Source organism: Perissodus microlepis, chromosome 7 (genome assembly GCF_051167445.1).
Source record: "Perissodus microlepis isolate ML-2025 ecotype Zambia chromosome 7, ASM5116744v1, whole genome shotgun sequence".
Taxonomy (NCBI): Eukaryota; Metazoa; Chordata; class Actinopteri; order Cichliformes; family Cichlidae; genus Perissodus; species Perissodus microlepis.
In genome coordinates this window covers 27,407,054-27,422,292 of record NC_140467.1, presented here as the reverse complement: position 1 = coordinate 27,422,292, position 15,239 = coordinate 27,407,054, and the positions used below count along the sequence as shown (strand labels likewise).

Below are 15,239 nucleotides of genomic sequence, written 5' to 3'. Positions count from 1 at the left end.
CCGTGACGTGTTAGAATAGTACAGAGTACTGTGTGTGCAGAGTACTGTGTGTACTCTGCTGTACCTTCTCTTTGGATTTCTATTATGTTTCTATTCAGTGTTTAATTTTTCATCACAGCCATAAAGAGCATCTTTGTTACATTCAGTAAATGAAGTATCTTCAGGTGCAGTACCAGGTGCTTGATACCAGGACTGAGGACAGCAGGTCTCGGGAACCTTTGTTCTGATCCTGAATATTTTAATCTGAACTTTTTACTGCTGCACAAACATCCACGTACCCCTGAAAGGTCACATCGTTACCCCGAGGTCCAGTAATTAGCTCTTTGTGTGGCCCACACCTGTGGGAGCTGTTCCTCTGCCCCTGGTTCTGAGCGCTGGTCTGATGTGTTGCAGCTTGTTGAGGTGGAGCTGTGGGGTGGGTGACACAAGCTCGTGGTGCTGGAGCATTTCTGTCTGCAGTGGAACAAACAGAGTGTGGAGCCGTGTTTTTTCGTGCCACCTTTTTTTTTGTGTCTCTGCATGAGAGCAGCACAGGATTTTGTCCCACTGTTCCAGCAGGGGGCGCCTGGTGCCCTACTGACCTAGCACTAACCACAGGAAAGTCTGGAGAGTCACCCAGGTTATTTTTTACAGATACAATGTGCAGATGTCCCCTGCAAGCACCGCGTCAGGTGCTGATAAAGTGTGAGATGAGGGGAGCCTGCAGAGTGTCCCACAGCTTCCATCAGTTACTCATCATAGGAGACTTAGTGAAGGCCAGCTCAGGTCTCAGGCGTCAGTCCCGGTCCAGTCAGCTTAAAGGTGTAGCATTGTCCACCAGCTCCAGCAGCTCCAGCACCTTCACTAGCTCCGGTTATGAGGTGGCTATGTTCCACAGTGCTCTCCTTAGACCAGGTGGACAGGAAGAGCCTCCTCAAGTGATTGTGAGGATTAAGGAGGACTTCAGGGACCACAGCCTGTGTGGGACATCAGTATTCACTGCAGACCATAGAAAGCATATTTTTATTTTTTAATTTTATTTTTTTTATTACTAAACTTCTGATCTCGCTCTTACGTACATGTTCACCTGGAGATCTGACACTGAGGAGATAAAATTGATGGATGACAAAAATGTGAAAATATTCAGTCATTGGAAATCCTTTAACCCAGCGGTCCCCAACCCCCGGGCCTCGGACCGGTACCGGCCCGAGGCCCGGGGGTTGGGGACCGCATTTCACACCTGAGTTGAGGCTCAGGTGTGAAATGTATAGTTATCAGGGTTTTTATCGGTTTTCAGCGTTATTTTGTTATCGTTTTTATCGTTTACTCGGTTTTCCTGGGTCTTTTCACATGTGTTATGAATAAATTTTCTTTTTTTCGGTACCGGTACTCGTTTTATTTTGTTGTATTTATCCGCGACACCTTAAAGGCCGGTCCATGAAAATATTGTCGGGCATAAACCGGTCCGTGGCGCAAAAAAGGTTGGGGACCGCTGCTTTAACCCACAGCAGAAAGCTTTTAAAGCCTGTCGCTGCTTTGTCACGTATCGATTTCTCTTGTGCCCTGCACATCGACAAAGTAAAACAATCCCGTGAAACTTTATTTTTCTGCTGTATAGTAGGGCTGCACGATTTTGCATAAAATGAGAATCACGATTTTTTTGCTTAGAATTGAGATCACGATTCTCTCACGATTTTCTTTTCCAGTATAAATATTTATTGCACTTATTAACTGCACATCAACTTCGTAACAGTTGAGACTGAACATAAAAACAATAAATAAACATAAAAACAACAAATGTCTCACATTTTGTCGTTGCCGCAAAATGTTGTACTGCTTTAAATTCCGTCTCCACCGTTGCTCGACACTGCGTGTATAGAGCAGGTAGTGCAACAATAGAAAAATAGTTGCGGAACAGCACTGTGTAGCGTTTGTCTAGGGTGTTGATCATTTTCCTAAATCCCTCGTTTTGCACAGTGTTGATGGGAGCCATATCTTTGGTCAGGTGATAAGTGATAGCCTCCGTAATTTCTTTGTGCCTGCGGGAGTTCGACGGGTATAGGGAAGCGCTGTATAAGGTTCCCGTTATTGATGTTTGGGTGGTTGACCGGGACGGATTTTCTCCTGTCACTTTCTCGTCATCCCTGACGTGTTCTCCGTTGTTTTTTTCCCTGCTAATTTTAGCATCACACGGCACAGCTTCTGTATCACGTGGTATAAGGCTCCGCCCTTGTCATTTGTTGAGCAGGAAGAGTGAGCGCTTGTTTTCATGCAGATTACGTCCCGGATCAAAATGCGGTACAATCGTCGTTGTCTTTTATTTAAATTATTTTTTTTTAATCGTTGTCATTTGGAAATGAGATCGCACATAAGTATGAATCGAGATCGCGATTTTCTATCGATTAATCGTGCAGCCCTACTGTATAGTTTTGTTTTTGTTCATCCACAGCAAAGATGTGGATGAACCCACAGTAACAGCCTCGTTCATGAATGTTTTCACACGGATTACAAAGAGTTTAGGTTCATGGTTAGTTGAGAGTAACGGGTTAACGGTCCACCTGGCTGTAACAGACAGCTCACCTGTAAGAAACAGCTGCCTCTTCGAGAGGTGGGCTTAGCTTTAGTTTTTGCACTGCTCTTCACATCATCATTGCTGATCTCACCACCTCAAACTCTGGGACGGCCGTCAGCTTTCTGAACTGTAAAGCCTTTCAGATGAGAGCTCAAACATCTGCAAGGACAAAAACAAGCTCAGCTCAAGCACCTGATGGTCTTCTTCAAATCCCAGAATCAGGAAGCTCTGAGACACATCTGACAGTTAGAAATGGTCCAAAGATGTTCTCCAGCTGTTCTGACTGAAGGATTTTCCTGCTAGAACTTTAGACAGAAAGAAAAAACTGAACAGCAGCAATATTTGGAGGGCAGGTTGAGGTATATCAGTTGTTACCTGCAGAGCTGTGGTTAGGCTCGTATGAACACAGAGAAGATGGAGGATAAGGGTGAAAATCTTCCTAAATGAAAGTTCACTTTGAGGTCCCTCAATGGGCAGAAGGCGCAAAGAAGATGCCAAACAAACCAAACTTCAGCCGAGAGAATGGGTGAGATGATTTGTCCACAGCATGAGGTCAACCATTCATGGTCTGGATTACTCGCTGTGAAAGCCATGATCCCCAGCTTCTGGTCCACATGTGAGGTTTCAGGAGCTGTACCAGGGACGAGGAAAATGGAAGGAGGAGCGTGCTGCAGCGCTTTCACTTTTACTTTGAAGGAGAACTACAGCTCTTTGCACTTTTATTTTGAAGAACCACAGCTCTTTGCACTTCTACTTTGAAGGAGAACTACAGCGTTTTGCACTTTTATTTTGAAGAGCTGCAGCTCTTTGCACTTTTATTTTGAAGGAGAACTTCAGCGCTTTACATTTTTAATTTCGAAGGAGGACTATGGTGCTTTGCGCACGCTTCTGTAAGGTGAAGCACTCAAAGACACCAAACAGAGCTGAAGGACAAAGATCTGAATGTGTGTTTGTTCCACATCGTGTTTCCTCTCTATAACACAGCCTTTATATTCATTCACAGAGTTATTATATGATTATGCTTCTGGTTATCATAGGTAATTTTTGGGACTGTGAAATGTCAGCGGCATGTAATGTAATAGTTTACTTTTACCCTCCTGCCTGGTTTTGTGCCGGTTAACTGTCAGATCGTGTTGTTTGTTGGCGTTCAGCATGTTATGTCTCTAAAATAATGACTCCAGCAGCTCACACACACACTTCCTGTTTCTGAAAACCCTCGAAATCCCACGAAATGCACACACCTGCTATCTGCGGCTGCCGACAGGTAAACATTCATTTATCTGGTCCCTGTGATGCTCGCTTAATTGGATTCACCCGCATGTTATTGTCTCTGCTGGATGGAAGCTGTTGAACTGCCTGACAAAGGCCACGCTCGACACAGATAGAGCTGAGTCTGTGCGCCCTGGAGGAGATGTGGAGCCGGATTAGTGTGGGATATTTTCTTGAGGACATCCGCGCAATGCCTTCTAATGTTTCCTATTTCAGTTTCATATGTTTCTGTCACAGCTAACGGCCGCTGGAACAACAATAACCTACAACAGGAAGACATATATGATATGATGCTCTATGAACATGTGCTGGCTTTATCCTCAGCTTCTTATCAGGAGATCATCTCATCTCGATCCGAGATCCATCACTGAGCCTTCAATCTGCAATCTGAGTCACAGCTGAGAAACTGAGGCAAAGCATACAGACACACCTCCACCTGCACCAGAGGAAAAGCCTGCCTGAGTCTGCAGAGACACACATTTATCTGACCAACAGTCCCATTAATATTTTGACATTTAGTTTTAAACGAGCTCTGTTTGAACTGATTAGTTTGCTATGTTAAAGAGATGGAAAAAGATCACAAAGAAGCAATAAGTGACAGTAAACAGGCGCCAAAAACTACAAAGAGACAAAAATATTGGAAAAATATTTAAAAAGACACACACAAAAATTTAACAAAAAGCAGAGCAGAGACACACGGTGACTCTAATGAGACACAAAATGACTGCAAATAGATAAAATGATCACAAAGGTAAACAGGAAGTGAGTGAAGCTAACACCTCTGTGTCTAACTCCCGCCTTCTCCCTGTTTTCCTGCAGATGTGTGCGTTTGTGACTCGGAGCTCGGCACCCCCGGCTGGAGGGAACCTCTAGACTGTGTCCGAGCCTCCGAGCTGTGCAACCAGAACAGTCAGTGCAGCTCGCGTTACCGGATCATGCGGCAGTGCCTGTCGGGCGGGGACAAGGAGCGCAGTGCCATGCTGGCCTCCAAGGAGTGCCAGGGGGCGCTGGAGGTGCTGCAGGACTCGCCGCTCTACGACTGCCGCTGCAAGAGAGGCATGAAGAAGGAGCTGCAGTGCCTGCAGAACTACTGGAGCATCCACATGGGCCTGACTGAGGGTAAGCCTCCCATGCTGGGCCCTGTCCAGAGCTAATAAAGCCTCCTGCTGCCGCCGATGGAGCACAGCAGCTTGCTGGTGTTTTTATGTCAGGTCTTCTCTTCACACGCTGAGGTCGTCTGTTGGCCTGGAGGGCAGACAGAAAGTAGAGAAAGTTTTACTCAGTGAGCACTTGCAAACAGCAGGTAAAGACGTGAGAGAGTGCAGGGGAGCAGCCTGAAGTCTGATGTGACAGGAAGTGTGTTTATTCAGGAGAAGCTCAGACATCATCACCAGAGTATGAAGAGATTTGACAGGAATGGGGAATGGATGAGTTACACTGTGTCTGCAGTGCGAGCCCTGCTGTTTTTCATCAGTATAATTTGAATTGGCTGGATTCTTCATGCTCCTCTGGATTGTCAGGGAAGCATCACTGATCCCTCAATCTCTGCAGGTTCTGCGTCCTGGGCAGAGTTGTTTTTCTGGCTGTTTATGTGTGATGGACAGTATACGTAGTGAAATTCTCAGCAGCACGAGCCACCCTGAATCTAATGACAATGGGATCGTGTCTGTGCAGTCAGGTTTGAGGGAGTTATTACTGATTGTTTGACAAAATTGCTGCAATCATGTTGATTAGTGGGTGACCTTTAACCTGGGCCAGCTGCTGGTTCAGATCGACTCATGTTTGTGCTATTTTTTTAGGATTACTCTTATTTCACCAAACTATTATTTTATTATTGATGCTGGAGTTTTAGGGCCGATATTGATAACCATCCCACCATCTACAGGGAGTGCAGGATTATTAGGCAAGTTGTATTTTTGAGGAATAATTTTATTATTGAACAACAACCATGTTCTCAATGAACCCAAAAAACTCATTAATATCAAAGCTGAATGTTTTTGGAAGTAGTTTTTAGTTTGTTTTTAGTTTTAGCTATTTTAGGGGGATATCTGTGTGTGCAGGTGACTATTACTGTGCATAATTATTAGGCAACTTAACAAAAAACAAATATATACCCATTTCAATTATTTATTTTTACCAGTGAAACCAATATAACATCTCCACATTCACAAATATACATTTCTGACATTCAAAAACAAAACAAAAACAAATCAGCGACCAATATAGCCACCTTTCTTTGCAAGGACACTCAAAAGCCTGCCATCCATGGATTCTGTCAGTGTTTTTATCTGTTCACCATCAACATTGCGTGCAGCAGCAACCACAGCCTCCCAGACACTGTTCAGAGAGGTGTACTGTTTTCCCTCCTTGTAAATCTCACATTTGATGATGGACCACAGGTTCTCAATGGGGTTCAGATCAGGTGAACAAGGAGGCCATGTCATTAGTTTTTCTTCTTTTATACCCTTTCTTGCCAGCCACGCTGTGGAGTACTTGGACGCGTGTGATGGAGCATTGTCCTGCATGAAAATCATGTTTTTCTTGAAGGATGCAGACTTCTTCCTGTACCACTGCTTGAAGAAGGTGTCTTCCAGAAACTGGCAGTAGGACTGGGAGTTGAGCTTGACTCCATCCTCAACCCGAAAAGGCCCCACAAGCTCATCTTTGATGATACCAGCCCAAACCAGTACTCCACCTCCACCTTGCTGGCGTCTGAGTCGGACTGGAGCTCTCTGCCCTTTACCAATCCAGCCACGGGCCCATCCATCTGGCCCATCAAGACTCACTCTCATTTCATCAGTTCATAAAACCTTAGAAAAACCAGTCTTGAGATATTTCTTGGCCCAGTCTTGACGTTTCAGCTTGTGTGTCTTGTTCAGTGGTGGTCGTCTTTCAGCCTTTCTTACCTTGGCCATGTCTCTGAGTATTGCACACCTTGTGCTTTTGGGCACTCCAGTGATGTTGCAGCTCTGAAATATGGCCAAACTGGTGGCAAGTGGCATCTTGGCAGTTGCACGCTTGACTTTTCTCAGTTCATGGGCAGTTATCTTGCGCCTTGGTTTTTCCACACGCTTCTTGCGACCCTGTTGACTATTTTGAATGAAACGCTTGATTGTTCGATGATCACGCTTCAGAAGCTTTGCAATTTTGAGACTGCTGCATCCCTCTGCAAGATATCTCACTATTTTTGACTTTTCTGAGCCTGTCAAGTCCTTCTTTTGACCCATTTTGCCAAAGGAAAGGAAGTTGCCTAATAATTATGCACACCTGATATAGGGTGTTGATGTCATTAGACCACACCCCTTCTCATTACAGAGATGCACATCACCTAATATGCTTAATTGGTAGCAGGCTTTCGAGCCTATACAGCTTGGAGTAAGACAACATGCATGAAGAGGATGATGTGGACAAAATACTCATTTGCCTAATAATTCTGCACTCCCTGTATCTGTCCGTCCATCCAAACATGTGTTCATCAATCTTTGAAGGTGAGCGCCTGGTTTTGGGTCCATGAGGCTTGGTTGGACACCTCCTGAATAACATGGATCTGCTGCTCAGTGAGCCCACCGCTCCAGAGGGCCTGGGGTTGGGTGGAGTGTGAGCTGGGCTGTTGACAAAAGTCCAGTATGGACCCCCAGACTGGACTCAGTTAATGATTTTTAAAATCCAGATGGTAGTTAGCTGTAAATACATGAAGTCAAAGAGTGTTGATTTTATCAATCGGTAAATCTTGTGTAAAGGCTCAGAGTAAAGATGCTTTACTACCATTTAGTTTCTATAATAACAGACAGCTAGCTGTAGCATAGCTTCACAGCATGTATTCGACATGTGACTTCAACACATCCAGGTCAGGTGTATATGAAACACAGTTCATACAGCAGAGCACTGTACCCCAGGCTGCCTGCAGACCCCCACAGCCGTCACACTGATGCCCACTGATGCCATCACACTGATGGCTGTGGGCGTCAGGCGTCCCTTCCTCTGCCATGTTTCACTGAAATCTGCAAAACCCAAAAACTCTCAGTCCAAATAAACCTGCAGCCACGCTGAGGTTCACCCGGGGCTGTGTTCCAAACTTTGTCAGCTCTGACTTTGTGATTTTACAAAGGGAGGGTGGCGTGTTTGTTTAGCTGTTTGGTTTTCTGCAGAGGAACCTAAAAATGATTTTGATCCTTTTAAAGTGTCCATCGCGAGCGCTCCAGCGGTGCGCCGACAGACGAGCCTCTGACGAGCCTCTGACGGCTTTCCGAGATGCTTCTTTGGGAATTTTAGCACAACAAACGAGCCGCTCACATGAAACGCTCGCTCGCTGCAGAGCTGCTGTGTTCTCAGTCACCTGGATAACGCCCGTGGCTCGTTCACATCCCACTGCCACACACACACACACACACACACACACACACGTGCACACAGACCGTTGGCTGGCCTAGTTTAGGTCTCGGCAGTGGCAGAGCTCATTAAGAGCCTTTGTCTTTGTTCTCCTTTCCATTGAGGATGTCTCTGTAGTGCCAGCAAAGCTAGCAAAGCCTCCACATCACACACACACGCTCACACACACACTCAATGCTGTGCGGCCACACACAGGCCGTGTGTTTAAGCCTGACAAAGTTGTAATGTACAGAAACACAAACATGCTGTCTGACACGCAGCAGAACAAACATCTATACCAACTAACACTGCACATGCTCACACGGCTTTCCTTCGTGCTGTGTTCGTGTGTCTGAGCTCTGCAGTGTGTTTCAGAGTCTTTTTGCATTAAATTGTCACATCTTAACCTAGCGATCAAACATCTCGGTCGCACACAGCTGAAGGTGGACCAGTGAGAAACGCTTTGACATCCAGAGACAGAGTCATGTGCAGTTCTTAATGATCTTCCAAACCTGTATTATTTCCTCTGCACTGATCTTGTTCACTAAAATCTCTCTTTTAGTGACTTTTAGCTCAAGCTAAACCAACAGTGAATGACTTTTAGGGAGGGGCAACGGGAGCGTTTCGTTTATTAGACAAAATCAAATGAGCTTGCCTTGTTTCCATCATCTCTAAAAGCCAAATTATAATCTGATCAATCCTCCAGCCCTGCTAGAGGCTGATGACCAGAAACACTGAGTTTATTCAAAGGCAGGACCTGAGCGTGAAAATTACGATGCTAGCTGTCACAGAATATGTCCAGCTTTGACCCTGAGAGGAGGTGGAACTGAAAGTCAGTCCTCAACTGGGCCCAACTTGCACAAAAGCAGAGGAAAAGGAAACAGGAGCCATGACTTCACACTTAAAGGTAAAGCTTGCAGAGTTCAGAAACCATCAAGCTCCCAACACGGAACCTCAGTAGAGGCGACTGTGCATCTGAATGACTTGAAAGTATTTGGCAGAAGTTGCTGTCCTCTTTCAGAAGAGCTGGAAGCCTCTTGGGGAGGTACTGAAGATGGGTGTCCAGGTTTGGTGAGATGTTTGAGGATTACCTGGTTACTTAGCCTGATGATGGACACCTGGATGAATTAGGGTTGGGCGATTGGACGAATTTATTTATCGTTTTTACAGGGGAGATTTATTTGCCCATCAGTAAGTTTGCTAATAATGATGGAGCTAATAGAAGCAGTCAACAGAAAAAAAAATAATAGCGCTGTTTTAACAGCACCCTCTTTCATCTGTGAGCAAATGCACCCTCAGACTGTGCCCAAATGCTTGTTGATGGAGCTGCAGAAGCTAGTGATTGCTGCATACTCAGCCGGATGGTGGACACGTACATACTCATGCAAATTAGTCGCGTTTGAGTACTTTGCTCGCACTATACGTCTGCACAAACAGCACACCACTTTGGTTACATCCTTAGGTGTACCTCTTTCATCTGGTTTAAAGCCAAAGAAATCCCAAAATGGCGACTTTATATTTTTTTAGTGCTGTCAGCGCTAACTAACGCGATTAACAATTAACCCATCTGGAGGGCTAATTGTTAATCCGATGCTACTGAGTCAAAATCCCTGAAATGTCTCTGTCAATGCATTTCGGGCAGTTTGTCCAAAGTTTGTTCATTCTGCACTCCAGATGGGTTGAGAGCGTTAAAAATTTTAATCGTGATGACCACGTTAACGCTGCATTAACGCTGCATTAACGCTGCATTAACGCGTTTCTTCCTGTCAAAAGGAAATTTTTCTTTCATGTTGTTGCCAAAGTACTTCCTCACATGGGGTCATGTGATTGTTGGGATTTTTCTGTAATCCTGTAGGGTCTTTACCTTACAGTATTAAAACACCTTGAGGTGACTGTTTTTATTGGTGCTATATATAAAATTGAAAATAAAATTGAATTGAATCAATAGTTATGTTTTTTTAGTGGCTATGAGGGATGATGATCAGTGCTACAAAGCTGTCGCATCAGAGACTACAGTCCTCTCCAAACCTTGAACAAGGTGACAACTCAAAGTTAAAAACTCAAACAGTGTTTGTGCACTTTCAGCTAATGAGCAGGATTTCAAGGGTGCAGGTAAATGGCTTGATGTGGCGCGCAGCCTTGAGTCATGAATCTTAAAAATGATTTGAACATGGCAGCAGTCGGTGCAGATTGCTACGAACGTCAGCGTGACTACAAAGAAGCTTTAAAAGGTTTCTCACAGGAAAGTTCATCTGCTGCTCGCTTAATTACATCCTGCTTCTGATGGGTTTATAGAAATTGTGCTCCTGTAGTTTTGGCTTCCAGCTATATTTTTCTTTCATGTGACACTGAACAAAAGATTTTCTCTTGCACTGTTTGTCTCGTTCATGCATGACGGGCAGGAGGGGATGTGTTGGCTTTTCATCTTAAAACTTATAATAGAAGTCAGGAGGAAGAACAGGTGAGACTGAAAAGACTCCGAAGTTTCTCCCAGTACGAGGTTCAGCCTGTGTTTATGTGCCTGGAGAGCCTGGATTTAGGAGACAGGTTCAAAACTCAGAGCTGTGGTCATCAGAGGAGCCAGTCTTTAACTACATAATGATAATAATAATAATAATAATAAGAACAACAACAACAAAAATGTCACTAAGAAAAAATGATAATAATGATAGTAATAATAATAATAATACAAATTTTACAATGACTGTTACATCACACACACAGAAAATCTACAAACACAGGAGTGAAACTAAAGTGTGCAGCAGACATCCAGTTTGAGATCTTTAATCTACTCTTAGGTTTTTAATCTGATTCATGTTAAAATTAGTTCTCGGTCTCAAACTTGGTCTTTAGTCTGATTTTCATTCTTACATGTTTAATCCAGTCTAAAGTTTTTAGCCAAGTCTTTATGTGTTATTCTGGCCTGAATCATCATCAGTAAATTCCAACCTAATCAGGATTAGTCCTGTCAGATTATTGGATTTTTGGCTGCTAATAAAAAATAAACCTTGAAACTAACACACAACGAAATGTCTTTTGTTTTGGAAATGAGAGGTTGGGGTCGCTGAGGGCCTCACATAGATCATCTAGTCCTTAGTGTTACATTTAGACCTGAGTCTTGTCTTTAGGCCTAATTCTGTAAATTTCAGTCTAATCTCTGCTCACTGCTAGGCTCAGCGCTGTGTTCAGGAGACCTTCCAGACATTTCTACATATTTCCGTGAAGAGTTTTCCTCTCGAGACTGCAATGCTTCCACCACGGAGGTTATTTGTGTGTTTTTAGTCAAAGATTTACTTTAATTGTTATTAAAGTTCATGTAGAGGGGCGAAGACTCGGTCACTGTGTGATGCTAACTTTCAGAAATAATGCTGTCACATCCTCTCTGAGTGCGTCTTCAGTCCTGAATGAAGTCTTTAATATGTGATGAAATCTTTACTTGTCATTGTGTTTCTGAGGGTTTATTGTTTAGTTTGTTGCCTCACTGTGGTTTTGGTTTCTGTAACGTGCCCACCTGCATTCCAGCAACAGGCAGTAATCGTTTCTTTTCTTGCAAATATTTTGTCGATCCTTTTGTTCAGAGCACAGAAAGAGAAAATAGTCAGAAGTGAAATGGTCTCTGAAATACCAGCATGCTCTGGAAATGTGTTTAAATTGCTAATTACACGTAGTTCACTCCTGCGTGACGCTGCTTTTATAGTCTGATACAGAGTCTTTCACTTAGTCTTAAATATGGTCTTTGTGAGTCACTTGAGTAAATCAGCAGCCTGTGGCTTAATTAGGAGAGCTGTGATTGACGGCAGCATCCAGGTTTCACTTTGCAGACTCTCCAGTGAGTCTCTCTGCCCGGCCGATCCTCCGAGAGCTGCCGGGAAGGTGTTGAAGGGAAGGGTGGAAATGAGTAATGAGCTGAGGGACAGAAAATTGGTTGTGGGTGGAGAGTCCAGAGACGGAGGACTGGAGTCTTTCCTGAAAGCTTTTCCTCTGGCATTCTTTTCATTATTCGTTCTTTGAGTGCTGCTGAGGAAACACTCACCCAGGAGGAACAAAGTGGGGTGACAGAGACTCTCAGAGGTTTCCTCCCACCTGTTATTATGTTCACTGTGAATGTGAAGGTGAGTGGAAGCACCTTAATAGGAGAAGGAAACTTACAAATTATCAGAAAGTGAGGCACAGAATAAAAACCTGGATATGGTTAGAGATGCTGAATAAATCTATTACCACAGTAGCTATGATGATGACGACTGATGTCACCACGACTCACCTGTGGAAAGACCTGCATCATCTGTTGGTTTAACATTTTGCCTGTCATTTTGTTAATATATTTCTTTATTTTATTTACACTGACTTAAGGTGGACTGATGATTGAGGATTTCATCACTTGGCCTGCAACACACATCTGTTCGCAAGACATAGCTATAGTTGCACACATTACAAAACCATGGCAAAGCTAATCCCATTACCAGGAATGGGTTTGGGGGGTGGGGTCACAAATCCATCTGTGAGCTCTTGCTTGTCAGATGAACGTGTAAAGCACTAGTCTACGGAGGCCTGATGGTATCAGATTTTTGAGTAGGATTATTTCAGGTAGTCAGGTATGACTAGAAGGTGAAATGTGATTTAATTCTCTGAGAGCTACAAGAGCATCCTCTTGGTGGGCACCAGTGAGTGGACCCGCAGTTGTTCTATCATAAAGGTAATATAGAATGGTAAGCAATCATCACGTCTTTAAACAGAAAACACCATTCAGCTTTTCCATCTGAGATGCAGTGATGATGACTGTAAGCCGGGGCCCGAGGGCAGAAGGATAAACAGCATCGAGGGCCTTAAGAGCAGCTGCAGAGGCATGCCCATAAATCATATCGCCATAATCCAGAACAGAGAGAAAAATGGCCTTAGCTACTTTTTTCTGTAAAACACAGGGAGGTTAGTTCTTTACAAAACAACACACGTCTGAGCTCCATCATTTTATTTTGTTTGCTTCCCTCATGGCTCTTATCGCACTTTTGCCTTGGACCAGACGTTCACAGATTTCTTTCCTGCAGACCTTTGCTTGACCCAGAATAATGTCCTGCTCATTGGTAGTAGCTTGAACCGGATTGGCTAAAGCAGAGGTTCCCAAGGTGTGGGGCCCGCCCCCTGGGGGGGCGCAGAGCTATTGCAGGGGGGGCGCGGTACAAAAAGAGAAAAAAAAAAAAAAAAAGAAAAAAAAAAAGAATGCTTGGACACTGCCAGCATAATGAACAGATTTTTGACGGGACTCCCACACAAAAGCAAAGCAGGAGACGAAGCATCGCCAAATATGTTTCCAAACCAACCTTCCAAGCCAAAGACTAGAAAATATGATGAAGCATATCTTCCCTTTTTCTTCACCTGCACAAGTGCCAAGGTAGGTCTCTGCGATAGAATTAGTTTTCCCTGCATTGGAAGCACGCGCTGGGCTCTCCAAATCACAGACAAACAGTATCCCACATTTTTTATTTTTAGTTCACATACATCATCCATCCATCCATCCATCTTCATCCGCTTTATCCGAGGCCGGGTCGCGGGGGCAGCAGCCTAAGCAGAGAAGCCCAGACCTCCCTCTCCCCAGCCACCTCCTCCAGCTTATCCGGGGGAACACCAAGGCATTCCCAGGTTAGCCGAGAGATATAATCTCTCCAGCGTGTCCTGGGTCTGCCCCGGGGCCTAATCCCAGTGGGACATGCCCGGAACACCAACCCCAGGAGGCGCCCAGGAGGCATCCTTGTCAGATGCCCGAACCACCTCAGCTGGCTCCTTTCGATGTGGAGGAGCAGCGGCTCTACTCTGAGCCCCTCCCGGATGGCCGAACCTCTCACCCTATCTCTAAGGGAGAGGCCAGCCACCCTTCGGAGGAAGCTCATTTCCACCGCTTGTATCCGCGATCTCGTTCTTTCGGTCACTACCCACAGCTCATGGCCATAGGTGAGGGTAGGGACGTAGAGCGACCGGTAAATTGAGAGCTTCGCTTTTACATTCAGCTCCCTCTTCACCACGACAGACCGGTGCAGCGTCCACATCACTGCAGCCGCCGCACCAATCCGTCTGTCGATCTCCGGCTCCCTTCTCCCATCACTCGCGAACAAGACCCCGAGATACTTGAACTCCTCCACTTGGGGCAGGAACTATCCCCGACCTGGAGTGGGCACTCCACCCTTTTCCGGCTGAGAACCATGGCCTCAGATTTGGAGGTGCTAATCCTCATTCCCGCTGCTTCACACTCGGCTGCAAACCGTTCCAGTGCGAGCTGGAGGCCATCACCTGATGAAGCCAACAGAACCACATCATCTGCGAAAAGCAGAGATGAGATTCTGAGGCCACCGAAGTGAAAGCCCTTGGCTGTGCCTAGAAATCCTGTCCATAAAAATTATGAACAGAATCGGTGACAAAGGGCAGCCCTGGCGGAGCCCATCACCCACCGGGAACGAGTCCGACTTATTGTCGGCAATGCGAACCAAACTCTTGCAACAGTTGTATAGGGATCGAATGGCCCGTAGCAATGGGCCAGACACCCCATACTCCCGCAGCACCTCCCACAGCACACCCCGAGGGACATGGTCGAATGCCTTCTCCAAGTCCACAAAACACATGTAGACGGGTTGGGCAAACTCCCATGCACCCTCAAGTATCCTTGAGAGGATAAAGAGCTGGTCAAGTGTTCCGCGACCAGGACGAAAACCGCATTGTTCCTCCTGTATCCGAGGTTCGACTAGCGGACGAACTCTCCTTTCCAGCACCCTGCCATGACTTTCCCAGGGAGGCTGAGGAGTGTGATCCCCCTGTAGTTGGAACACACCCTCCGGTCCCCCTTCTTAAAGATGGGGACCACCACCCCGGTCTGCCAGTCCAGGGGTACTGCCCCTGATCTCCACGCCTCTACAATGTTGCGTGGAGTTCACAAACACTTCTTGCAATAAATAACTACTCCTGACATTTTGGAGATGTTCACTCTTTATACAGTAAAGTAACAGTGGGATACAAATAATATCAGGCTGATCCTGCCACAATTTGTTCTCCCTGTCCAAATCACAGT

The 15,239-nt window shown here is 45.2% G+C and overlaps 1 protein-coding gene across 1 annotated transcript in view; it reads left to right on the top strand.

The window, feature by feature from the left end:
* gfra2b (GDNF family receptor alpha 2b) overlaps positions 1–15,239 on the top strand; it is a 131,399-nt gene that overhangs the window by 846 nt on the left and 115,314 nt on the right. Inside the window, exon 2 of the mRNA XM_084934491.1 lies at positions 4,640–4,939. Coding sequence (XP_084790617.1) covers positions 4,640–4,939 — 300 coding nt within the window. The remainder of the gene's footprint in view (positions 1–4,639; positions 4,940–15,239) is intronic.